The sequence below is a fragment of the Eimeria acervulina genome, genomic scaffold (assembly GCF_000499425.1).
Source record: "Eimeria acervulina Houghton genomic scaffold, Eah_scaff255, whole genome shotgun sequence".
Classification (NCBI taxonomy): domain Eukaryota; phylum Apicomplexa; class Conoidasida; order Eucoccidiorida; family Eimeriidae; genus Eimeria; species Eimeria acervulina.
In genome coordinates, this window is record NW_013548243.1 from 16611 (window position 1) to 43224 (window position 26614).

General features: G+C 53.2%; 2 protein-coding genes across 2 annotated transcripts; both read left to right on the top strand.

Annotated features, from left to right (window-relative positions):
• Window positions 1-1263: 1263 nt before the first annotated feature.
• On the top strand, window positions 1264-3648 carry EAH_00028750 (hypothetical protein, conserved; the record flags this gene model as incomplete). Its single annotated transcript, XM_013392647.1, has 6 exons — window positions 1264-1541; window positions 1892-1972; window positions 2149-2357; window positions 2609-2718; window positions 2967-3046; window positions 3303-3648. The coding sequence occupies 6 exons, from the start codon at window positions 1264-1266 to the stop codon at window positions 3646-3648; spliced, it is 1104 nt and encodes a 367-aa protein (XP_013248101.1).
• Window positions 3649-7223: 3575 nt separating this feature from the next.
• Window positions 7224-22900, top strand: EAH_00028760 (Guanylyl cyclase enzyme, related; the record flags this gene model as incomplete). Its single annotated transcript, XM_013392648.1, has 27 exons — window positions 7224-7598; window positions 7720-7955; window positions 8455-8515; window positions 8885-9033; window positions 9164-9339; window positions 9571-9740; window positions 10038-10796; window positions 10941-10995; window positions 11116-11189; window positions 11353-13155; window positions 13438-14035; window positions 14677-16053; window positions 16185-16822; window positions 17018-17131; window positions 17483-17667; window positions 17904-18024; window positions 18237-18345; window positions 18602-18716; window positions 18817-19020; window positions 19391-19518; window positions 19664-20670; window positions 20827-21000; window positions 21133-21224; window positions 21431-21557; window positions 21700-21810; window positions 21923-22156; window positions 22340-22900. 27 exons carry the CDS (start codon window positions 7224-7226, stop codon window positions 22898-22900), a joined length of 9753 nt encoding a protein of 3250 aa, XP_013248102.1.
• Window positions 22901-26614: the final 3714 nt, after the last annotated feature.

Genomic DNA, 26614 nt, shown 5'->3' on the forward strand with positions numbered 1-26614 from the left:
AACGTCACTTGCGTGCATGCAACCCCAACAGAGGTCAACAAACAGCAACAGAACAGAACTCCCAACTTTGAGTCTGTAGGGGCCATAAGGTCTGAAGTGCAGCTGAGGTGTACAAACACCCCGTCTACGCATTATAGGCGAGGCGGAGGCCCTTGCTCCCGAAGCATCGAGGCTTTTAATAGTGACGATCGAAGGCCAAGGGCCATTCAAAGCAGTGGTCTCAACTACGGTGTTTGAGTGTCTAGCGTTTAGGGTTTAGAGTTTGGGGTTTAGGGTTTAGATGCCAAAGGCGTGCTCCCTGCAGCAGCAGCAGCAGCAGCGGGGTGCACGCCTTCGGCCTCATAGAGCCACCGTTCTCTGTTTCTTTCTCTGTTGCGCTGTGTTGGGTGTTTGGTTTAAGTTAGCAGGCCATAGGGTGTTTGCTAGAGTAGCAGCTCTGAAGTGACGGCAAACAAGAAAATGCAGTCTTTAGAGTTCAGCGTAGGTGTTGCTAAAAAAGCCGTGCAGAAGAATATGTTGTTAAGGGTTTAAGGTTTAGGGTTTATGGCTTGGGGTTTAGGGTTTAGGGTTTAGGGTTTACAAGGAAAGTATTACGGCTCGTACCAGACCGTCTTGGGGGGCCCCGCGTTTCGTCTGCATGCGGCAGTGGGTTGAGGCGATGGAGTTTTAGATCTTCTGTTGTTTAATTAACTGAAATAAAAACTTTATTTTAACATTTATTTGAAATAAAAGCAGAAGCCAACAGGAGCTGCTGCTCCCGCGGCCCCCCACACAGACTTTAGTGAGGCTTTCCCCTCCACGACGCCCTTTGAACTTCTCTCCTTTTCTTTTGCAAATTGATATTTTAAATTCAAATTCAATATTCTTTAAACCTACTAAAATATTTCACTTCCAGGGGCCCCCAAGGACACCAAACGCCACCACAACAGTAGCTGCCGCTGTAGCCGCAGCAGCCCGAGACTAGAAGCAGCGGCAGCAGCAACAACAACAGCAGCAGCAACAGAAGCGTGCAGTGAGGGAGGAGCAGCAGCAGAAGTACCATCCGCCCAAGGTAAACATCTGCAGATCTGGGTCATGAGCAGCAACAACAGGAGCTGCTGTTGTCTCTAATGCTGCAGCAGCAGCAGCAGCTGCTGCTGCTGCTGTTCTTTGCGTAAGCGTGCATGCCTGAAGGGGCTGTTGGCTGGGGTGTACATCCGGCGCAGCAGCTGCATGCATGCAGCAGAAGAGGGTGTTCTGCATATTAAGTAAACCAAAGAAGAGATGGCGCAGGTGCCCTGGGAAGTCGTCTCACGGGGGCCCTTGGGGGCCCCTGAGGCCTTGAGGCAGCTTCGGGTCTGTTACCGCAGCGTTAGGGCTGCTGCTTCTGCTGCAGCAGCAGGCGGAGGTGCAGCAGCTGCTGCCTTGCTGCAGCACGAAGGCTTGGGCCACATCAAAACGGCTCATGCTGCACTGCGCAAGTTGCTGCAAGCAGAAGCAGCAGACACACAGGCAGCAGCAGCCAGCAGCTGCAACGCCTGCTTCGAGCAAGTTCGTGTCAGGTAAAGGTCCACAAAGTGTTGCTGCTGCTGCTGCTGCTGCTGCTGCTGCTGCCACTGCTTCTGCTGCAGCTGTTGTTGCTGCTGCTGCTTCATTCAGGGGGGGTTGAGTTGAGTAGTTTTAATGACTTGAGGTGCATGCAGCAGCAGCTGCTGCAACTTCGTAAAGCTGCTGCTGTGCTGCTGTACGGCAGCTCTCCATGCACAATGTTGGGGCTGGAGTGTATGTCAGTGCAAACAGAGGAGCTTCGCATTAACAAGAACGAGAACGGCTGTTGCTGCTGCTGCTGCACTTGCTGCTGCTTTATTTGCTGTGGCGCCTGCATATGCTGCTGCTGCTGCTGCTGCTGCAGAGGGACTGCAATCCTCGCTCCTTCTTTTTGGCAGGTCGCGCGTCTCGGGGTGTACAGACACCTCATGGGTTTTCTCTTCAAGTAAGGAAGCGCCTTAGAAAATATTCCAAGAGCTGCTGATGTTGTGTTTGCTGCTGCTGCGTATGCTGCTGCTGCTGCCATTTCCTCCGTTGCTGCGTCTTCTGCTGTTGCTGCGTGCTGCTGTTTGGCGCATGCATGCACTTTGTTTGAGGGTTTTTTTTGGTTTTCTTTTTCAGGTTCGTCCCTGAGCTGGATGGAGTGTGGCTGGCCTTTACTGAGACGCGACCGGCACCTGTCAGCAGCAGCAGCAGCAGCAGAAGCAGCAGCAGCAATAGGGCTGCCCTTGGGTATCTGCTTCCGGATTTAGATAGCAACGATGGCACGGTGTTTGTCTCAGTAGAGACAACGGCTCTGGTTTTCAGGCCCAAAGTTGGAGACCTCATCAGTAAGTGCATGAGCCTCAGCTGTCCGTACACCAGAGCTGCCTATACACCGCAACAGACGCCCAGATGCTGCCGATCATTTCGCCAGAAAACAGAACAGCCGCAGCAGCATGAAAGCAGCAGCAGCAGCATCAAGGTCAGCAGCGAGACGAGCAAAGCCAACAGGGAGCTTCTTGCATGCACAGCGGGACCTGGGCTTCCAACTGGGGTGTACGTACAGCTGGCTACATGCGCTCTTCTCTGTGTGGTGCAGCTTGCGAGGCCCAGACGGTGCGGCCGGCTGTCTTACGGTTGCTGTGGCTCGGACACTTTACTGCGATTATTAGCAGAGAGCATCTGGGAGACAGATTTCGCTATTTAGAAGTGAGTATATTGCATGCAGCATGCTGCATGCATCCATCCAGCAGCATGCATGCGTTCGTCTTCAGCATGCACGTACGGCTTATCGAAGTGCGGCACTCCAATATTTACTACCTGCTGCATACATATGCTTCATGGGTCGCAGCTGCGTTCCAGCTGCTGCTGATGCAGCTGCTTTTTTTGTTGCTGCTACTTGTAGTGCTGCTCTAACGTCTCGTGATAGGTTTGCTGCTATGCTGTGGGTGCTGTAGGAATCGAAGGTGTACGTACACCGCAAGGACAAGACACGCCGAATTGCAGAAAAGATGTTTGTCCGCATGCACGTCATCGAGTGAGTGGCTTTATTGGCTCTTCTGTATCCAGCAGCAGCAGCAGCAGCAATAGCTGCATCACCAGCAATAGCAACAGCTCCAGCGCTCTGCGCTTCACCTGTGGAAACAGCTACTAGAGCTGCATCGGTTGAGGTGCTGGTCCCGCTGCTGCTGTGTTGTGTTGCATCACATACTTCTCACTGAGCTGCTGCTCCGTCTTCTGCTGCATATCCTGCTCTGTCTGCTCCGCATCTGTTGCTGCATCTGCTGATGCAGGGTTCCACAATCGCACAGCGGCGACCGTGTGGCAATACGGGGCTCGCTGTTGGCTCGCGGCTCCGGGCCACTTGTTGTTGCAGAGACTACAGCACAAGCAGCAGCAGAGACAGAAACAGGGACAGCAACAGCAGGAGCAGCAACGAATGGAGATGATGCTGCGGCGCCGCGCCCCAGCAAGCGGAAAGTGCAGCCATCTGAAGCTGAGGCAGGTGAAGGGGCCCCTACCCTCAAAAGGCGCGAAAAGGCTGGTGGTGGTGGAGCTGCTGCAGCTGCTGCTGCAGCAACAGTGAAGTCCCCGCGAAAGGAGAATGGCAAGAGAGGGGCAGAAGCAGCACAGCAGTAACCTCCCTTAGCATTTTATGGTGGCTTGCTGCTGCTGCTGCACTCTGGCGCTCACTTGCTAATACTCCCTTCGTTTTGACAGAAATTAAGGGGATCCATTTTGCTGCCGAGAGGCAAACCGTAAGGGGTTTTGTTTTGGTCCTTAAGAGCAACGGGCACTCCGCTGCAGCAGCTGCAACTTGCAGTACAGCCACAGCAGCAGCGGGAAAACTACTAGTTGCAAGTTTGCATCAGCAGTTTAACTAGCTAATATTCACTGGGTTGCTGTGAGGTGGGAGGTACGGCTCGAAGTGGGAAGCAAAACTGTTTACACCCTGTAACCCGCTAAAGAGGCGAGCAGCTCTTGAAAAGGGTATCCTTATTCTTGAGATATCTTCCTGTTGAAAATGGAGGAGAGTGGCGGAGCGACGCCTCCTATTCAACATGAAGTTGTACATCTCTAACACCTGCAAGCCTCTTCTCGTGCAGGGCTCCCCGCCATAGTCTGTTTGTATGCCTGCAGTTGCCTCCGATTCCGTGTGTCTGTCTCTGTCGGTTTTCTCTTCGTTGCATTTGCTGTCTTTGTTCTGCACTCATCTGAAGCTGCCCACAGGCAGAACCCGTACGATTGAAGCATATAAATATTCTGGTTGGGTAGTTTAGCCCTCTGAGGGTCTACTATGTTTCTTAACGAGGCGTAGTTGCATCTACGCAGTATTTGCGCAGAGATGACGCCTTGAGTTTTTCATGTTTCTGTGAAGGGCGCATCCCCTTGAAGCTTCGCGGGGGCCCTTCTGCCGTTAGTGGCTTGCTCGCCGGTGAATGCTCATGCATATCTTCTATTACGCTTGGATACCCGCTTTAAAAGGCCTCTCTTAACCTTGGCAGAGGGCACGAAGTGCCTTGCACTATCAGTGTCCTCTGAAGGAGCTATCTCAAGGCGGTGCATATCGGCAGTAGCGGCGCCAAACAGAAACAGCCACTGTTACTCCCCCTTCGTCGTGTTTTAGGGTTCTTCTGAACTTTTTAAGACCTGCTTTCCATCCCTCAGTATAAGAATGCCTCGTGGCGCAGGGAGGCGAGGGAGGCCCTATGATATTTGCCGGAGAGTTTGAGCTGGAGCGGGGAGTTGTATTGCGACGCAGGCTGGGCAGGACTAGAAGCCAAGCAAGTGTTAGAAACTGTGTATGCACACAGTTAGTATGCTTGCATGCGGGGTTCGCTTGGAACAGGAGATGCTTTTTTTTTCAGCAAAGTCACTGCCGCCTCATCATCGTACCAGAGATCTGTACTAAAATGGTATATCATCACCCACTTGGCCTTTGTAATAGGCATACTGAACGCAACCAGAAGAATAACGACTGTTTACAGTGTTAATGAAGAAAGCAGAAAGAGGTTTAACTGCGCTTGCATATGAAGGTACCTTGCGACACTAGTCACAACGAAGGGCGTTGCAACTCATGGCTGGCCGCCTTGCTTGCCCCAGCCCCAGAACGTTGAACAGCCGTGACCAGGACCTCTGGGAACGGGAAATGTTCTCAGCTGCTTTTTCTCAAGCTCCTATCTTTGCCTTTCGAGCTGAACGCAACTCACGCTTGCCTCTGTTGGTCACGCTGGGCTCTCGATAAATGCCCTTGTGCAGGTAACCTCAAGCTACCTGAAGACTGGAGAGGATGCTTGCTGCCTTGGGGGGGCTTTTCGTTTGAGGGTTTTTAGCCGATTGCAACTCATGAGTGCCCTCCGCTAAGATAGAAGACTGTCCCTATACAGAAGCCTAGGCTTGCTGTGCAAGTCAAGCCTCAGAAAGTCCCGCGTAACTGCACTGCATGCGGTTCCTTAACACATTGAAATGAATTATTTTAAGAATTAATGAGAGAGCAGCGCTTGGCTGCAACAACACTCAGTGACCGTCCTAGCCCCAGGTCCTGCGTTAACACCCCTGGTTCTGTAGGCACAACCGATGCAGCAGCTGGTCTGCACCCCCTTGCCGTCTCTGCAGAATAGATCGAAAATGACTACCCTTTGCAAAAAGCATTGTAGCGGCAAGGTATAGAGCTCCACTGAGAGAACTATACAGGCAAATGATGGAGCTCAGTCGTTTTGACACGTGCTCTAGCGAGGTATACGTGGGAGATCCTGGGGTGGCTCTTTCTCAGTAGTGTAGGCAAGACAGAATAAGACAAGTAATGCGAATTTCTAGGGAAACTGATGCATATTCGGCCACTCTGTTGTGACTTCATTTGTGTGCGCCACGCAGCGAGAGGCTGCCCGAGACGGACCAGCCACTTGACTCAATTGTAAAAAGTATTGCTTGAGTGGCAATTTTGCGTAAAACAAGCCTATTTAAGGACGATTTGCAGTGACAAAAGACTAGTAGAGTCAAACTCTACCGGGAAACCTACAAACAAAGGGGTGTGCAACCCTTACCCATCTCACGCAGGCGTTGAGCAGCTCCTGGAACAGATTCCCCACAAACTCCGTGAGGGCGATGTAGGCAGAAGGCAGTGATGAGGGAACCTCTGGGGGTATAAATGACTCTTTGAGCTGGAAATTGAGTCAAGCGGACTTGGAGTTTAGTTTTTCTGGCATTCTTACACCAAAGGCACTTTGAACAGAGTCTTGCCCGCCGGGCAACGCTCCACATCTGTGGGTCGGGATACTCGCTGCACGCCCCCGAATGTGCGTTGTGTGACATCACATGGCTTTTGCAGGTAAACTTTAGTTGATAGCTTTGCATATTTGGCTGGATGTTGAACGGCGCATGGGTGTTCTAGTGTCTTTGAGGCTCTCTCTACACACGTAGGGCTGCTACCTGGTGCCTTTCTACTGTCTGCCGCCGCAGTCAAGCTGGCAATCGGAGGCCTTCTACTGCCTCAGTGACGCGAGGTGCATTCTTTTGCTACGTTTATGGATTTGTACTACTCAATCTTAGTCGTTAATCCACTTTTGGGGGGGCATATATACCTCAGCAAGAGCACTGTGACAGACAGCCGCTAACCCAGGCGACGGCGCCTCCTAGGGAGCTCTCTTTTCGTAGCCTCTGCTTTCTGCACGGGCGCTCACCCCATAGTGGGCGGGAGGCGCTGTGTGCTCCTCTCCGTTCTCCGCGTTTGTCCTATGGGCGTCTCTAGCCACGCCCAGCGCCAACGCAAAAGGACATACGCAGTGCGTTGTTGTGTGTGCCTTTGTTGCTGTTTAGTGTACTGTATCGCGGCCTAAGCATATATAGACTGGAACGAAGCAACAACGCAGCCTCTGGCGGGCTTGCAGTTGTATGGCGTGCGGCAAGGCCCGGAGGACGCCGCCTCCTCCTCCGTTGAGACCCAGACAGGGAGACGAGAGCGGCATTCTTCAGGCTTGCGTTGGGGCAGCATACCTCATACTACCTTGCCGCTGCCCCTCTTGCTGCCATGCTTCGCAGGCCGCCGCGGCGACCGATTTCAAGGTGTCCAGTGCTCCGAAGTCACTTAGCTGGCTCGCGAGTCCCTTGACTGCGTGGCTAGCTGGCTAGCTGCCGCCTTCAACTGCAGCAAGTTTCAGGGCGCTGCGAAATGACAGCGCCACTTGGGGCGGTTGCTGCATGCATTCGCTTGGAAGATGCCACCTGAGGGTCACGAACCGGAGGGGCCTTCCCCAGGCTACGACCCAGCTGCGGCGGAGGGAGCAGCATGCCGGGGGGGGGCGTTGGGAGGTGACATGAGCAGCAGCAGCAGCACCAGCAGCACTGGCGGCAGCAAGACGTCCCCGTTGTTGTCTACGGTCGGCAGTGTTTGGGGTAGTCCTGTGCTGCCAACAGCTCCGCTTCTAGGGACAGAGCGCACATTGCTTAATGCGAAGAAGGAGAGGCTGTCGCGAGGAACGCGCCTGTTAATGCCCTATTGGGCAGTGCGGCAGGTCGTCATTAACCCAGTAACGGAAGAAGAGACGTGCACCCCGGCTCCTGTCGCAGCGCCAGGAGGGTGTATGCAATTCGTGAGTCCTGAAGCTTCTTGAGTTCCATGAGGCAGGGGACCTTGTATGCGTTAGTGCGTCAGCAGACATGGAGGGGAAGGGGCAGGAGATGCTGATGCTGCTGCTTGTGCTTTTGCTGCAGAGTTTGTCGCGCTTTCTTTGCTCCAGCTGGCGCCTGCTGTCCCGCCCCACCAACCTGTGGCTCATGGTGACGTGCGTTCTGTCTTTTGTCGTGTACGGCTGTGAGCGCAAGTGTTCGTTGTCTGCACCGCACCAGGTGCTGTTGCTAATGGGAGCCCCCTTGCTCCTGCTGCTCTCGGTTGCGGGCTTCGCGGGGCGCCACGTACAGGCCTCTAGCAGGCGGGAGGCGATTGCAGCGTAAGTGATTCGCTGGCAGCATTAGCCTTAAAGTCTGTTCATTGCGGCAGCGTGCTTAAGTAGGGGGTAGTTACCTTGAAAAGGGGGGTAGAGGTGGGGCTGTGATTTAGCAACGCGGTTTCTGTCCATCCGCCTGACGGACGGCAGTCTTGACCATCCAGCGGCGTGCCTGCTTCATCTCTTCAGTTTGCTTTCCTGACTGCTTGTGCTGGCGACGGAGAGACATGAACGCATCTCTCATTTTGTGAATGTGCATGGTTGTGCCATCTTCTGTTAACCACGCGATCTTTCCTCTGAGAATTCCCTGGATACATTCAGCGCGGTTGGTTCAGCGCGAGGCTGCACGAGGAACTGCTTCGGCATGGATTGCTGCAGCAGGCGCCGGAGCAGTCAGCACATTGTCCTGCGGCTGAAATTGCCCGGTCGCGAGGGTTTGTGGCGTGATAGCGGTATAACGTTTCCGGTTTGTCCCTGCAACCGGTCTCATGTGTGTCTGCAGCACTGTGTCAAGCGCGTTCACGTGTCATGTGCTGGACGGACGGGAGCCGGTTCTGAAGGAGGTAAGGCCCTGATTGGACATCTGCGGCGCTGTTGTCTCTGATTGCGATTCCTTAAAAGCGACACTTTCAAGAAGTGTTTGATGCTCCCAGCTGTGTACGCAGCATTATTTTCGTGAATTGGAAGCAGTTCACTGTGCTGAGGAGTCTTTGTGGAGTTGAACAGAGCACCGCTCCCCCCTTTCTTGCCTTCGTTGGTTAACTCCTCCTCACTATTCTGGTGCCACGGCATTTCGTTGCTGTTTGCTGCCGGAGCCTAGGTTGCTGCTTGCAGCGAATTTGTTTGGCACCTTTTTGTCGGAGTAGATTGCTGCACCGCTGTGGGCTTGGTTGTGTAGCTCCATGCGAGGACCCGTTGGTGTTTGTTTGCAGGCTGCTTGGGGAGACCTCCGTGTGGGCAACATCGTGCGCGTGTATTGTGGGGAGTGCGTTCCGGCAGATTTGTTGATCCTCACATGCGGCCATTCAGAGTCCGCCATCTTGGACTTGCGCATGGTAGACGGCGCGACTAGTTTCACTAGGTGAGCGGCTCCCGTGTATCACCCCAGCGTTATTGGCGTCTGCAGCTGCCGCTTTTCGTTATCCCCTCGCCCTCGATTAGGTTACCCAAACTGGCAGGTCCTTCCTTGGTCGTCCTTGACCTGTGCTCAGGCGCTACTGTGTAAGAGAGACGAAAGCAGACTATTCTCTGACGGCCCTCGCCGGGTTAAGGGGCCGGGTTGTCTGTGAAACCCCTGCTGGAGGCTCGCCGCACTTTAAGGGAACCATACGGCTTGACGCCAGGCCCAGGGGGACGCGCATCGTAGCAAGCAATGTCGCCCCAAGAGGTACGCTGCCAAGTTGCTGCTGCTGCTGTTACGGTGATGCGCTGCTGGTGGTACACCCGGCAGCAAGAGGTGTGACATAAGCCAGTGCAGGCACGGGGAGCTACGCAGCAGTAGAACCACTTGCATTGTTTGCCAATGCGTGCTTACCTCCTCACTCATACGTTGCGTCACTGTAACCGATTCTCTTGACCCCCAGCCATGTGCCACGTGCGCTTGGGGCCTTGGCTTCAGGGAGCATTCTGCGGTGGACTGAGTGGATTGATGGACTGGTCCTGCACGCTGCGGAGGACGTCGCTTTTTATCAGTCTCGCAGGAGCTGCAAGGAGGGGAATAGAGAACTCGATTCTGCTTGCAGTATCATCGTGGGTGTTTTTGCCGTGACAACGTTGCTTCTCGGTGTGGTGAGCTTCCGCTTTGCTGGGAGTGCACGGTACACAGCAATGGGATAGATATTTTACGTTGGGCTGTGCAGAAGAAGGCCGCATTCATGATGCTGTTCTAGCTAAAGCACGCCTATCACTCAGTGCCGCAGGTGTTGGACGTTCTAACAAACAGTGCAGTTCAAAGGGGTTGTGCCGCTCAGTCTGTTGTAAGTGGGCTTCGAGGGCTGTCGGGAGCGCTGCGGCATTCAGCGTCTAATTGAAAATTGGGTTTTGCTGACTTCCGGGGGGCAATGCGCTTGCAACTGTTCCTTCCAGGCTCTCTTCTTGGTTAGAGGACTGGTCGGTACACGACAGGGCTGGACCTTTGATATGCCAGACTATGAAACACAGCTTTCTCAGTGGCTTTTCCTCTTGTCATGCGGGCCAGTGGCTCTAAGCTTCGCGCTTGATATCGTGAAGCTCCGGCGAAAGGAAAACCTTTCGTTCCCTCAGAGTCTAGTGAGGGGCCGATGTGGGCGCAGCGCACGAATAAGGCAGGCGTGGAAGCTTAGGGACCGCGGAACCGGGCAACATGAGGAGCAGCAGAAGTGCCCTTCGTATGACGAAGCTTGCTGCTCTGCCGCGGTGTTCGGACAGCTTATATCTCCGTCGGCTCTAGATGATCTAGCCCGGGCTGACTTTTTGTTATTTGACAGGGGAGCGGTCGTGGATGGATCTACGCTGCATCTGCGAGGGGTATGCGCGGGTGGAGCTTGTTTTGCGAAGCGCCCTGCAAAGGATTCAAAATATGAAGATGACTTGGGAACGGAGGGCTGCCTTTGTGACGGCGCTGAGAGTGCTGGGGTGGCCCTAGACTCGTCCAGTGATTGCCCCTGCCAGCATAAAAGGACGATAACTGGGAAAGCAGCGGGGAGCCAGGGTATTGGTGACAGTTCCCTGTTGAGCCTCCACGATTCAGGAGCCCTGGTTGTCCATTGTGGGAGGTGCAATGTCGAGATGGAGGATATGTCCACGATTGAGCACTACTACACCATGCACCGTGATGAACGAGGCAGGCTGGAAGTTCTTGCGCAGGTGAGCTTGCCGCCGCTTTCAGCCCATGGAGGCTTTGCTCGATCTTGCAGACAGAAATTCGGACACGGTTAGCGATGATGATTGTGGTAGTCTGCGGATTTCTGGCGGACAGTCTGAGGGTTCTCAAAGTGCTGCCTGTCGCAGATTGCGTCCATTTGCCACTGCGCAACGCCCTTTTTGTCTAGGAGAACCCAAGAAGGTACGATGTTGTTAGTTGATTTCCTGCCGCTTAAGGATTGAGTTCTGTGTAGGATAACGGCTACTGTTTGTATATGACCATTGTAGGACGTTTCTGTCTGTTCGTCTCGTGGTTATCCAGGAAGGAGGGAGGGCGTGGATGAAGTGTCTGGGATTATGGATGCAGCACGAGCACAGGTAGAGGTTGACTTCCAGGTACGCTCGGACTTCTAGGGCGAAATGGTTGGTGCTGCAGCCGCGTTGCCTTAGTCACACCTTCGCTGTAGGCAAACGTTAGGATGTCTCAGGCGTTGTACTCGTGTCTCCGGCTGACCAGTTCGGCTCATGAGTTGCCGTTGCATTTTGCTGTGCGGCTCAGTCAACACTTCCCGAGGACTCAGTTGTATTAAATTTCTGCGGCGCGTTGGGGTACAAGCCAGTACTCCGACGCGGGACACAGCTGCACGTTGAGAGGTCTCCAATCCGCATGCCGGACTGTCCGTGCCAGTCACAGCAGGCGGAACCCTCGCCAGCGCCCAGGACTCTGAGTGGAACACCGTGCAGGCCTTCCTCAGGCCCTGGGGGCCCCGCAGAGGGGAACTGCAGCTGTTGCAGAGCCACCCCACTCCAAACGCTCGTTGAGGCCGTTTTTGGTGAGAAGCTCTGCGCCGCCAATTGCAATCCTGTCTCTTTAGTGGAAGTCGTGGGGAGTCACGCTCCGTCGCTGCGGAGGCCGCGCCTCTCATGTGTTGTGAAACCCATGGGGCATCGCTCGGGGGCCCTACTCGTTGTCAGGGGTCCAGCAGCAGATATCGCGAAGCTATGCCGGGGAGGATTGGATGCCTTGAAGAGAATCGAGCAGGGAACGGTATTGCGGGGGAGGTCCCAGGGAGCTGTCTGCAAAGCCAGCAGCAGCAGCAGCATTAGCGGAAGCGAGGCAGAGAAGGCGCCGGAGCACACCATGGCTGGGCCCGCCGCGGATTCAGCGGTTGATGGGGAGGAGGAAACGGGTGACCGAGATGCCGAGTATGTCCGTCAGGTATTGCTAGCGGCACAGCGATTTTCGCTTGAGGGATCGAGACCGTTGCTGTTTGCTGCGCGAGCCCTCTCTGCTGAGGAGTTGGCGTTGTATATCCAGCTGAGCGAGGAGGCGTCCAACTCGATGTATCGTCAAGAGGAACGGCAGGAGAGGATCATCATGAGCTTCGAGACTGACTTGCAGGTAACCGGAGGATATTGGGGCACATCTGCCATAAAGAAGTGTGTATGGGGTTTCGTATTGTGGTTAGTGGCGGATGTGCTGTTCTGCCGCGCGTCTGACCGTGCCGTGTGTGCGCAGCTTGTGGGGTGCGTGGCTGTGACGGAGGAGCTACAGCCTCGAGTGAGGACAACATTGGCGAAGATACGAGAAGTGGGAATTCGGCAGGTGTTCCTTGTTGGTGGTGATAAGCACGCGGCCCTCTCAACAGCCAGACTCTGCGGACTCTTGCCATCTTTTGACTGGAGCTGTTTGAGCAGGGCTGGAGCGCCAGGCACACGCTACGTCCGTCCTTTAGGGGAGATGAATCATCGTTGCACTGGGTCTATGTCGAACAGTGGTGTGTCCGCCTCATTTACCAGGAGTGACCACGCATCTCAGGGTGACGACGAGGAGAGCAGCGACCCAGCCAGAGCTGCGCCGTGCCGCCGCTGCTACGACGAGAGCCATTCTGTGAGTGTCAGGCAAACCATTGAGGACCTCCACACGGGTGCACCTCGAATGTTATTTCCTGGATGCCTTCATGGGCTCGTGACGAACATTTCAGCATCTATCTCGCACTGGGCTGTAGCAGACGCCCAAGTCTTATTGCAGCGTTGCTTGGCCGAGCTGGCCCACTACGCGCTAAAGGACCGGCGTCGCCTTCAGAGCCCATCTGCATCAATATGGGCGTGCGAATGTGGAACTACGGTGCCAAGACGTCGCCTTCTCAGGGTGACAAGCCGTCGGCTGTCTTCTCTTGGCGGCGAAGGAAGGCGTGTTGGTGGGAGTTTTGCGCAACGGAGTTACAGCCGGTCGAAGGGTCACTTTAGGAGGGAGAAATGCATGGGCGTTCACCAAGGCGAGGGTCAAAAGGAAAATATAGGATCAGGCCGTCGCATGCTTCACCAGAGGAGCGAGGTCCAAGCTAAAGAGGAATACAACGTGAGCCTCTCCTCATTGCCTCTCCGAAGGAAGCTCCGCATTGGACGGTGTTTCCTGCGCGTTTTTGAAGACATGTGGAGCCAATCAAGAGAGAACGGGCAGGGCATTTGTCTCTTGCTGGATGCAGCTTCGCTTTCCTTTTTCTTTTCTCACAAGTTACTCCAGGTGTGTATCGCGATGTAACTGCTGTTTGGACCACGACTTGGTTTGGGGCTTCTATATGTTATTACTGCTGAGTGCTGTTAAGGTATCGTTGCTCCGCCTGTGTTGTTTCGTTTTTAGGGACTGTTTGTATATGCTATCTGTCGCGCGGATATCAGTGTGTGCGCGGAAATCCGCGGTCAACTTAAGCAGCAACTGGTGGCATGCATCAAGAGGTCTCTCAAACCCCGACCAGTTGTTATCGCCGCTGGCAGCAGTGCAGAGGATGCAGCAATGATGCAGGAAGCCACTGTAGGTGTCATGGTGCTGTCTTCTGCGGCGCAAACGGAGGTTGCGACAAATGAATTTAGATGGATCCCCCAACCAGAGGCAGATCAGGTGGCTTTTGGGGAGGGCGGGGAGAGGCTTCCGGTGCTTCGGCAGCTTAGTAGGACTTTCCTGGATAGTGCAAGGAGGACATACCACGCTTTACTGCCGCTGCTACCAGAACATGAACCCGCAGCAGAGAGAGGGAAGTCTCTTCCCTCTCCTGGACCCGCAGAGAGCCGTCTAGCCTCGAAGGGACATATGGATTCCATAGAACTGGGGCTTACGGGTTTTACGAAGCAAGGGTCTCACCTGCAACAGCAGCAGGACATGATACTAGAACAGCCGCAGGCATCACAACCGTCGAAGAAAGGCGCCGGACGTGTGGGAAGGGATTCTGTATCAAAAAACGGTGCGTTCGAGCCTTGCATTCAGGCGGCATGCCTGTATGGCGGGAGCGCGGACGTAGTGCTGGCATCGTTCCAATCCCTCTCTAGCCTGATATTTAGAAATGCACTTTTTGAGCAGGCACAGAGCTTACTGCTGATAGACCAAGTTGTCTATTCCACAAGCTTACTGCTAAGCTTTGTGTTCGCATTGCTGTTGACAAATCTACTTGACTACGGGGATCCGACTGGGTCAGTGTTCTGTATCTGGTTTTCGCTGATTGCTGTTGCGGCCGCCTGCCTCGTCGGACATCCCATGACTGCTTCGCTTGACGACAAAGTATGTTCCGGGAAGGCTGAAGCAGTCATGCAGTTTAGCGTAGGCGCCTCAACCATCCAGCCTCGGCATTTTGTAAATTAGTTTCTGTGTTTAGGTGTAGTTGTTTTCGTCTGATGAAACGAGGTGTTTGCTTCTCTGTGTGGTGAAGGCTTATGTCGGCCATCGTGTTTTCAGTGTGCCTGTGTAAGACACTCTACATTTCTAAGTAGTGTTTGTGCTCGTTGTTGCAGCGAACACGGTCACTGAGTTACTTGTGGCTACGACGCCGTAAGATTCTCTGCTTTTCGCAGTGCTTCTGGACAATATGTGAGGGAATCTTAACTTCAGTGGCTACCTTTGCCTTGGGGCACCAGGCTGTCCTTAAGGGTATGCAAGTTGGTGCACTACGTCATCTCACGGACTTTTTCCTCATTGCTCTATGCTTCGGCGTGGTGGTGCGGCCGTGGCTTGTAGCCCTCAGTGTAGGCGGTTGCGCTGCTCGTGGGCGCGTGTTAAAGAGAGTGTGGCAAAGCTTGCAGGACGCCTTTTGCCGCCGAGCCGCCGCCGCCTGCTGGGAAGATGAAGGCTGCATTGGTTGCGGTTGTAAACGAGAGACTGTTCGGCCACTTCTGCTTCGGACAACGACAGGAGGCGCAAACGCTTCCGCTGTATGTTCGCGCTTGCGGATCGGACGAATTGAACCTACTGTGGATCAGTGTCGCACTGTTTCCCATCCAAGCGCCTGTGCACCTGATATCAGCCCTCATCAGCATCGAGACACCTATCTGCTCCAGACCGCCAGAGAAGTGGTTGCAAGCCCTTACAGCTCTGTTGATGATTTCCGTCTCAACAGCATGCATTCGTCGATGCGGCCCTGCGGCGTTGACCCGGTGGTTCATCGTGATAGTGCTTTGCTCTTGGATTTCTCGAAGGCAAAGAAGTCTGAGTTATGCCTGAGGCGTTGCTATAGGCAGATAGGGGCATGCTTGGCACTCTTGCGCCCCCTTTGTATTGTCATAACCTTCGCTAGCCTCCCATGGCTTCTCACTCTTATGCAGTTTCTGCTTTTTTACGGCGGAACTAACGGCATGAGACAGCTTCACCTTTTGCCGTATGGCTTTCCTGCTTGGTGGCTTGTGCTACTCCCGTGCGTCGCCGCGGCAATGCTTGTGGCAGGAGTATTTCGGCGTGTTAACTTGCTTCTGGGCCCGGAGAAGGTTCTACTTGCCGCCGACGATGTGTGCGCAGCAGCTCCGGTAACATCAGTAGGGGACTCGGCTGGAAGGCGCATCAAGCACCTTGGAAATAGGTACCAGCGGCGTAGGCCTTGCTTTGTTTGTTTCCCTTGCGGAAAGCAGGATAGGCAAGCAGCACCACAGATCTGCAGGTTATGCTGGACACTTGAGGCCGTGGACGCATTTGTGCTAAGGGAACTAGAGAGCAACACTGAGTTTTATGAAGTGCAGGACTGTCAGCTTGAGACGGGTTGTCTAGAGATGATGCAACTGGATTGCAGTTCCGCACTCTTCCGAGGCAATTTAATCACCGGTGCCACATTATGCTCCTACCATAGACGGCATCAGGTACTGTTTCTCCAGAGGGTGGTGGCTCGACTGCCTGCTCCTTTCTTTTTCTCGTTGCTCAACGGCGAGGCTGTGCGCCACTCTGTCTCGTTGCATCCTGGTGGGAAGCCTCTCGTTCGTCCGTCGAGGACTCTTGCAATCGGTAGGACATCAGGCGTTTGGTGGGGTACTCGTCTAGAGTGTCCTGTGTTTCCTTGGGCATTGTACGATCCATGGTCGTGGACATAGCTGATACGGAAAATGTATCCGTTCCTTTATGCGATGACTTTGCAGCGTCGGAGAGCGCGGTCTTGAATCCGCCTTCATGGGAGGTTCGACGACAGTTGGGGACCTCAGCAGGGGGTCTTCTTGTCGGTATGGGAACGGCAGCAGACAGCGGCGACGAGCGGAATCTACGGAGGGGCATGACTGACACAACTAGCATGTTTTCAGAGAGCAACGTGGTAGTGGAAGATGACTGGTCCAGTGAAAGCTTCTTTGGATCTGAAAGTGACTTCGAGGCATTCACACCGTCTGCACCTGCCGTTGTGTGCGACGAAGCCGCCACAGAACAACGAGCAAATGATGCGCTGAAGGGCCTAACGCTGACATTCCGCGATCCGTACTTGGAGGCGGACTATCAGTCCGCGCGTCAAAGGGAGTTGCGTCGATCAATACTTGTCTTCCGAAGCACAATGGTCGTACTGCTTGTGTTGTGGCTCATTTTCAACTTTGTGACAGTTGCTTTCCACAAGAGCATAAGGGCTCTCAAAGGTCGCGGCGATCTGATTTTGTCGTTTCTACCCTTAGCACCCGCTGTTGGACTCCTGCTTTGTTCCTTTCGGCGTTCATTTGCCAGTAGGTTCGACTTTTTTGTCGGATCCGCAGCAGTCCTCTACGTGCTCCTGCAAAATATAGTTGATTACAGACTGGTGAGCTCAAACAATATGTGGTAATCTGCAGGGGGAAAACCCTCTCAGTGTGCGCGACACTTCAAATTTTGCTAGACCATGAAGGCAAGCATAGGAGCTCCCAGTAACCACCACATGCTTTTGAGTTCCGTCTGTGTTGAAGCTATTTCTGCATAGTGTCCTTCATTACAGTGTGTCGTTTATTGCGCTATGCAGTCAGCGGAGGGAATGGACACCAGCCTGTCTGTTATCCTCGTCGTTGCCGTTATGCTGCGGCTACCTTTTAAGGTGGCAACGGGACTGAACTTGTTTTACGTACTTTCCAGCACAGTACGCTACTTTGTGGGATTTTACAATCAGTCATACTTCTGTCGCTTCGCGTGTACAATATCTCCCCCTCGCCTCCTCTCACCCTTGGTCACCACGCCTTGTGCGGAAGGTTTGTCTCTGGATCGGCTTGGGCGTTGCATCCCGGTGGATTCGGAACTCCATCAACTGATGGCTCCTCTCCGAACGCGACAGGAACTGCTAGCCGTCGCAGCGGCGCATGCAATTGGCTCGACTCCGGAGGAAGTTTTGAGTCAGCGAGAACCCCGGTGTCTGTGCATTTGGCAGCTCCTTTCCTACATACCGTGGGTTTTGGGGCTCGTGTCACTTATGGCTTTCGGCTGTTACCGACAGGAATACAATCAACGGAAGCGTTTCCTTCTTGACACTCAGGCAAGTTTGTCTACTCATGCGCCACCGCTTCGGGGGTTGGAAAGGGCGGGATATGGCTGGAAGGTGTGCTCCAGCAGGTACCGTGGGGCCGTCCGTGTTGGGCTACAGAGTTCCTATGTGCTTTATGTGGATTTGGTGGGGCAAAGGTACAAGCGGCGCGGATGCGGAGCCGAGAGATCCTGAACACCATGCTGCCTTCTTTTGTGGTGGCCAAGATGCTTTCTGCAACGCACACAGATCCAAGGCACGCTGGCCTATTGCTAAGTTATAGACTGTTTTCAGTTAGACAGCTTTCCGTGGCTGCTCACTTTTCGAACCCAGCTCCGAGACCTGGGGCCAGGAAAAAAGAGAATCCTCGAATATGAAACCCTGCGTGATTCAGGCCGATGAACATGCCCAATGCAATACCTTACTACTTGTGCTCCCCGCCTCTTTTTCTGTCGGTTCTCTTCTGTGACGTCGCGGACTTCCATAACCTTGTCTGCGCCTTTTCGTTGCCACAGGTACGTGGTTCGAATGACGGCACTAGTGTTCATCCCGGTCCACACTGGAGTGCCCGTCTGAACAACGGTTGACCACCTCCAGGGTAGACGTGTGTGTGGCATTTGCGTATGTCTGGATTGAGTCTGCATTTGAGTGGATAAGCAAGAAGGAATAGCGGTTTTCGTCCGCCACAGCCCCATTTGTCATTAGATCTCTTCCTCTCCCTTTGCAGGATCTCGTGAAGCTTCTGGACGCTCTCTTCTTGTGTTTTGACAAGCTGAGCGAGCAGTTCCAGCTTGTGAAGATCGAGACTGTTTTTGAGACATACCTTGCTGCCGCCGGTAAGACGTTGGGCAACCATCCAGCAGACTGCGAGTGCGAACGAAGGTTCATGGCTACGACCAGGCCCAGTGTGATGCTTGCATCCCTGAGAAAACAACAGCAATACATGGGATGAATGGAGCTGCTCTGGGGAGCGATGTGAGAAGCATCAAGTTACTTGATTGAGTGGAAGTTTGCTGAGCCCTCTCCCAGCTTGTCTCGATGCTGGTTCAGTGACTTATTGCTGAACTGAATGGGAAGGGTGTCCGTCTTCAGGTCTGAATGATCCGGTTTTAGCTGACGATGCAGCGGGACAAATGGACGACGAGAGGGATTCTTTCAGCGAGCGAGACCTCCTCAAAGTCCAACAGGGAGCGTTCAGTGCTGTAGAGTGAGCGGAGACATGGCGTTAAGGGGATTAGCACATGCGGGCCCTTGAATTTGCCTCGGAAACGTAGATGTTCGTTTGTCCTTATGTTGGTGTTTTTCAGGACAGCCTTGGCAATGCTCCAGGTGACGATGTACATTACGTATGATTCGGCTGAGCCGCCACTCAGGGGACCGTTAGAGGGGCAGAGCCAATTTAGCAGTCCTAGGGATAACGACGTACCACACGGAGCGAATGACTCCAATGGACAGCGGCAAACACGCCGTTTAAGAGTGAAGATTGGCATTCATAGTGGGAACGTAATCAGGTATGTTGAAAGCGGCACCTAGCGTCGGCTCATTGCTTAAATGGAGCAGTTAGGTTCACGCAAGTAATTTGCATTACTTGCCGTATCGCTGGTGTCGATGAGCCCCCGCGCTCGGTGTGTATGCTGCAGCGGTGTTGTTGGTTTTCGGAAGCCTCAGTATGCACTATTTGGTGACACAGTTAACACCGCTTCAAGAATGAAAAGCACGAGTGAGTTCAAATTGGGAGAGATGATAATCTAATTCTCATACTCTTGCTCCGGGGAGTAGCTGTAACAAAGCTGGACAGGTATCCTTTGCTCTTGGCAGCATCGAGCATTGCAGTGTCGTCTACTGCATTTAGCGTAGCTGCTGTGCTTTGCGTGACCGGAGGTTTGCTAACGATGCGTATCTCGTAGGTGTGGCTGACGGAATTCACATAAGCGGAGCAACGCACAGATTCGTAGCTCATGACCAGCAATTCAAGTGGAGGGAAATGATTGTCGACGTCAAAGGCAAAGGTAAGCCAGTGCGAGTGACAGAGAGGGAATGGGAGCCTGGCGGTCGCTGCTGGGACACCAATGCAGCACAGTCACATCGGTTTGGCACATTTGGTGGCGCTGAGGAAAATGCTGTCTCCCTGGGTGCCTTACAAACTGCGTTCAGGCCCCATGCAGACTTACCTGCTCGACCATGTGGTTGGCATGCGTACTCCTCTGGATGAGGCCACGGCCCGTGTTCCGGACTCCGGGGGACACGGTAGGAATCTTTCCGCTGGGAGCGGCAGTTTGCTCTTTGCTCAAGAGAGTGAGGATGTCTCGTCATACTTCCATGGTGTGTCTCAGTGGCCTCGGCAGCATCGGAGTCGCCACTGGCAGGACCCCACCATTACAGCTACGAAGTCAAACAGCGTCTATCCAGAGTCCGCCTGCCAGAGACTTTCCGATCGCCCTGATAGCTACAGCCCAGGTGTCGGGACTTCCCGAGGGGTTCCAGTTGTAGATGAACCGTTTCATTGCGCTGGGTGTCAAAGCGCGAGCCTCGTCAGCGAGTCTTCGCTTGACTGCGCTGCGAACCGACCTTGGTGCGCTCGGCATCAGTCGTCCAGTTCTTTAGACGCGTTAGGCGGTGGCGTGGTCGCAGACATTTGCGGACGGAATGATTGCGACAGCAACACAGACTGTGTCTCACTCGCAAAGGAGTCACTCCCTTTGGACAGGCGGTCCACGCTATCGAATGAACGATCTTCACGGTGGCGCGGCGCTGAACGGATGCAACGCATCACAAATGCAGTGGCTTCCGTGTTCAGTCCAGGGCAGTTCGGGTCAAGCAGCCGGCGCCGACGGAGTGGTAGTCAGGTGCGACCATCGAACCGGAATCGCAGCCGAAGTGCTTCGTCCTCGGCAGATAATCCTTGGAGAAGGGCTGGTACGGGCGGTGCTGGACGTACAGACTTTGAAGAGCCACTTTGCAGGCTTGCAAATGGAGGGGATGACGATATGGGGCGCCTACACCTGTCTTCGCGGTTAACCAGGGCGTTTGGATTGAACGCGCGCACCGATATGGTGCGACTCAGGTTCTGTTCGAGTGACATGGAAGATAGCTATAAGCACAGCTTCTACTCTGACAAAGCACATATAAACGCGATTGAGCAGGCCATCATCATCTTCTTGGTGAGATAAGATATACACGCAGTTCACGCCGGCTACCGTAATCCTTTTGAGAGCCTTCTTAGGAAGGCGGCACATGGTCGGCACTGCACCTGGTGCTCAAGAGGAAACGACTTAAAGCGGCGCTTGGCTAGGATCATTTTGTGCCTAACTTTGCAGGTGGCATTCGTCCATGAGTCAATCGCCTTTTTGTCTATGGATCGTCTTTCACCTGCCACCTGCGAGCTGTTTCAAACTCAACGCATGCTTGTGTGGAGCACCAGATCTTTCGTCGCTGCTACAGTCCTCTTGTTGTGGCTACTCATTCACTACAGACAAAGGGCGAGCATATCGGTAAGGGCGTAACACTAGTGTTTTATTAGACTACTTGCACGAAATGCCCGGTGTTTGTACTCTGGTGCATCCATTGAACCAGTCTATACCGGCAGCATGGAAAGGAAATGGCCTGCTTGTGTCTGCATACAGTGGATGGGAATACGCTGGTTAATATTTTGGCTGAATCTGCTATTTCTTTTCGCTGCTCTGGCGTTTGTACTGACAAATTCAAGGGATCCAGGGTAAGCAAATTGATGCCGTAGGGGAACGGTGAGTGGCCATGCTGTTACAAGAGCGTAGGGCAAAGGAACAATGACCCACGGCGCTGCCGACGTAGCTCGTGAGCCGAGCGAGGTCGAAGTAGCCGTCTGTCGCAGAGCTATGGAGCTCATGTAACTGCCTCTATTGCTTCCTGGGATGGACGCATTGCACTGTTGTGGCTGTTCAGGAAGAAAGTTGCCTCTGAGTGGCACACTGCCGACACGGTGGAGCTCTCCTTTTTCCTGACATTAATTCACCACAACACTGGCCTTTTGTTCCAGCATATTATCTTTGTGGACGCCCTTTTGATCACTGTAGGGATTGTCACTCTCTTCGAGCTCTCCACGTGTACACTATCAGTACATTGACGAATAGTACATGAGTTACAAGCGGGGACAGTTCATACAGCTCTTGTAAAAATGAAACCGAAATGACGCTGGAGTGATGCGAGTGCAGGCGAGCGTGAGCAGTGCCATGCTGGTATCTCAGCCGACAACGGAGCGCCTTCGCGGCATGCTGATAGTGTGCTTGCTCCTGGTGGTGAATCTGATTTCTTGCTATGTTCGAGTACGTTCCTCTTTTTGCACAACAGCTTATGCACTTAATGTAAACTTGTGTCTCGAATGGCCTAGGCTCGTGTGACAGAGTGCAGCCATTCCGGGTATGTGGACCTGTACAGGAACACGACGACCGGCAGACGTACATCGTGAACCAGGAGGCGAGCGCATTGGAACGACGCAGCTTAGAACTGCTGAATGACATGCTTCCAAAAGAGCTGCTTACCGAGTTCCAGAATGACAACCTGAGGCTTGCATACTCGCACGAATCCCTTGCATTTCTCTTCGCAGACATCTGCGGGTTTACTGCCTGGTCCAGGAGTGTTAGTGCGGAGCAGGTGCTTTCCTTGCTACAAGTAAGTTTAATCAGGGCTTCCTTCGACACTTGCTTTGTGATGTTTCCTTATCTGGCCAAGTATTGCTGGAGGCATGTACTTAGCTTAGGAGGAAATCCTCACCGCATGGTTTCCTGACTGATGGGCCGCGATTTCTTATCACACATCAGAGAACGTGCTGCCATATGTTCGTTTGTTCTGCAGAGTCTGTTTACTCGTTTTGATAGAGACACCATCATGCTAAATCTGTACAAGCTTTGCACAATAGGGGACGCGTATGTAGCGGTCTCAGGCTTGCATATCGATTCTCCAGCACAGGAGCCATTTTCAAAGCACCCTGACGCCTTCACTGGGCGTAACATTGCTGCCGGTTCCGGGGGACAAACAGATGAGTTTTCTAGTTCTCATTGGCATTCACAGTGGGAGGGTGTCTGTGGAGGCGACACGGGGTGCTGTCGAGAGCGCCAGGAAACGGATAAAGCATGTAGAATTCTTTGTATGGCAAGGCAGATGCTAGAGCATGTGCAGGCGGTTAGGGAAGAAATGCAGGTGCCTGGTCTGAACATGCGCATTGGATTGCACGTGGGCTCTTGCGTTGGAGGAGTAATTGGCAGCAGACGCCTTCGTTATGATCTGTGGGGTCTAGACGTTCTTGTGGGGAATGATATAGAGAGCAATGGTGTTCCAGGTCAAATTTGCTGTTCTAAAGAATTCAAGATTTCCTTTCAAAGGGAGGAGCACAGTGAACCTCGTTGCTTCGAGTAAGTTCATCGATTGCCAGCATTGCGGCGTGGCGTTAGCATTTAACTCCTGTATCTCGTGGTTAGCCATCTGCAAGCTCAGATGCGTTGTGACTTTTGCTGCTGACTAGCAATTGCTCCAGCCAGCATCCGGCATCCCTCAATGGACGACGATCAACGGAGCACCCAGTCTAGAGCATGGTAGTGGTGCTTTTGCGCGCTTGTCAGTTTGTAGTTTCTAGCCAGCATGCGTGTGTATTACAGCCAACATGTGGCATTCGTACATCTGAAGACGATTCGCGTGATTCATCGCGAAGTTACAATTTTTACGGTTCATAGCGCATTCGACGCCAATGTGTGCGACGTCCGTCGTTCCAACTCGAAGTTCCCTCACCCATCACCTACTCTGTTGGATCGGCAATCACGCAGCAGCACAGGGACTATGCACGAAGATTCCAGGGAGTCACTATCGTCTGAGTTGCCATTTGAACCCATCGACACATCCAGGCAAGTGCATGCATGCATGTGTTGACAATCCAGGTAGGAGCGCCGTAGACGCTCTTTCTTGTTGTATCGCTTGATTTACAACGAGAGTAGCAAGAAGCACTGTGCACCTTGCTGCTTAACTGGTGCTGAGCGTTGTGTTGCTGTGCAATCAGGCTTCGTGTTGCACATCTCCGGCGCCGTTTCTACCGCATACCCACTGCTGCAAAGGCTACCAGCTGAGCGTAATTGAGGAGGGAACAACTTGACTTCTTGCCTCGTCGTTCTCCATGGGAAGGTAACTTGCTTTTTGGCAGTTTACGCTTCGTTGTAGTTTTGAAGGCTGCGACAGGATGATGATGGGCGGTCACGAACCCAAGCTGCCAGTGGCGCGTTGCCCTGTTTGCTGCAAACGCGGCTTTTACCAGAAAGCGAATTCTTGTGAAAGGCTTTCATGGTCGCGCGAAGTGGGCTTGCCGATTTTCACCTCATGGGTGGAGAGGAAGTTGCCGCGCTGATGCCCTTTAGTAATGGAAGAATTTGCGCTGCTCTGAAGTGGGCTGGCGAAAGCACGCCTTGTTGCCAACGGACAGTCCGAAGTTGCGACTATCAGTTAACAGCGAATGCGGCTCTTTCTGTAAGCTTTAGTATGTCAATGTAATGCACGATATTCAGCACGGGGGCGCACTTTGTCTAGGGCTGACCTACCAGTAGCACGCTGGTGGACGGGCCAACGAAACAGGAGTTGCAAACCAATTGCCCTTATGTATGAATCCCAGGTATGAAGCTGCGTATCTTTGTAGACCTAGGGGAGACTTTTTGTAACACATTTTCAGGGGTCTGCATGCATACGAACCTTGCGGAGTGGAACGGTCAGAGTATGTATGAATACAATCTGCCAAGGCAAAGGGAGAAATAGTCACACGCAGTGGCTTAATGAGCATCTGTAGAGCGGACGTAGCGCAGAGTTGAATGTTCTCAAGTAATGGTGAGATTATTTAGAGCACATTTTGCAAGGAGACGCGTTTTTTCATGAGACGAGTCAGTGTCATGGAAACGCCTTACAAAGTTGAGCGTTGGGCAAACGGGATCCGAAGGCACATGCTACGCGTACAAACAACACCAACCCCACTCTTCCCTGTGGTACGAAGAAGGGAAGGAGTGGTTGTGTCGGACGTACGCATTCTAACTAGGAAATGAAGCAGGGGTTAGTGCCTTTGATGACGCGGTTCAGGAATGCCTCCAAAATTTCAGAAAACCATGTGTTTGGCTTTTTGAAGAACCAGCAGTAGGAGGCAAAGGAGAGTCTGTGCATTTCTGCTCGTGTGCATACTGCTGATGGCAAAGTTGAGCAATGGTCAACGGAGGTTGGAGTTCGAAGTCTCCTTTAGATGGCCTCGAGGCTGCGAGAGGAGGAGGAAGTTTGATTTGATTTTGAATGAGCTCAGGTTGTTTCAGAGGGGGCCTGTGATCGCGGAGGCTGCCACAGGTACTGCTACAGGTGCTCACGCTGCTTCTGGTGTCTTGGAAGTTTGGGCGCGCAAGTGCATGTATGGATGATTGGGGCGCCTGCACAGTTGCTGCGGGACGTCGGGGCGAGAGGGTGGCAAAAGTCCTTTGGCTGTCTGTCGACCAGGTCTTGCACCTTTTAATAAGGAGAGAAATCCCGTAAATGCAGAGTGCGGACAGCGAAAAGGCAAAAGATATGCACATCCAAATGCCTAACGTCCAGCACGATGCAGCTTGTTCCCCCGTGGCTTTGACTTCTTCGGGTTGCCCCTGTGGTGGCGAAACAAGTGCCGCCGTGGCATTAAACAGATCTTGCGACAGCTTAAGCGAGGACAGTAGAGCCTGAACGAGATGCGCAGACATCAAGCAAACCGGTGAAAAAGGTGGTATTGGAGCAGAGGCAGCTTCTCCAGACGAATAGCTCTTCCCGACACTGGGCTAGCTGGCAGGAGTCACGGCAGCGTGGCAAAGCGTTTTTTGTTCTTTTAGGGCTGCCTTGTGCGCACTTGTGCTATTGCATTTTGCGCCGGTTCCTCTTGCCGGGTGGAGTTTTGTCCGTTCGAAGAGAGGGAGTTACTTCCGTAGGTGCCTGGCGGAGATAAATCCCCCGATCTGCCTGCTTGCACTTCCCAACCACGCAGCATTCCTTCGCCAGGGCGAGCATCTGTTCCGGAGGCGGTGGCGAAAATATGCAAATGCTGGAGGATCACGATCAGGACGCACAGGCTGCGACGCATCTTCAGGGGCGCCACGAAAGCTGGTGCTGGAGGTAGGTTCTTCGTTAAACCCGAGTTGGGAGTGCTTTCAACTGCAAACATGCACGCCCTTTGCCAAATCGAAATTACTGAAACGGATACCCTCTGCGCCTTGCTTGCTAGAGGCTACCTCTTCTACGTTCCGCATAGCATGTGCTCCGCACAGTCTACCGAGAAAGGCACGGGGTTGAAGTATTTGAGCCCACGCTGAAGCTGCATATGAGTATGGATATGCAGAAGCGAAGTGCTTATGACTTACAAAAGCGCTGTTTCAGTGGCACATGGACAAAATGGGTGCCAAGTGTTAGGCCCGAGAGTCCAGAGGTTGAACGTGCGTCGCCCATCCTTCCGATGCCTGCGGAGAAGAACCATACAGTATGTGCTTTTGCTCATTAGATGAGGACACCTCCACGGTGTCTTGCCACTTCAGCATATCTACGGGATAATAGCCCTAAAGGCGGCAGCCCTGATGATTCACGCCTCGTCCGCAAGGCCTCGCAAGCACTGAAGAGGAGCCGCTGTGCAATTCGCATTGGACAAGTTTAGGAAAAAGTGAGGGATTCGCCATTTCAATGGAAAACTGTCACAAAAGACCCTTACCCCGTGGCCGCGCAGGGGAATATTCCGACACGGAATGTGACCGAGTGCTCGCAGCCTGGGCTAAACTGCAGAGGACCTGAAGGGTTCAAGAGAAAGACCACTTCAACTTTCTTGAAAATTCATTGAAAAGCACATTAAAAGCTTGAAAAATTTATTCGAAGACCAAAAAACAAAGTGTCTAGCTGTATGGTAGTGTGTATCAGGTTGGCAGAGTAAGGTGACCGCCACAGTGGTCTGGTTCAAGACGCAGATTTGAGCGTCACTCGAAGGCAGGGAGGGCCCCATCACGGTTCTGCTGCCGATGTACAAGTTGGGGCGCCTCCCCTACGCCGCAACATTGAAATTTTTGCTACCAGTATACTTTAATTTGTTTTTACACTCCATAGCTAGTT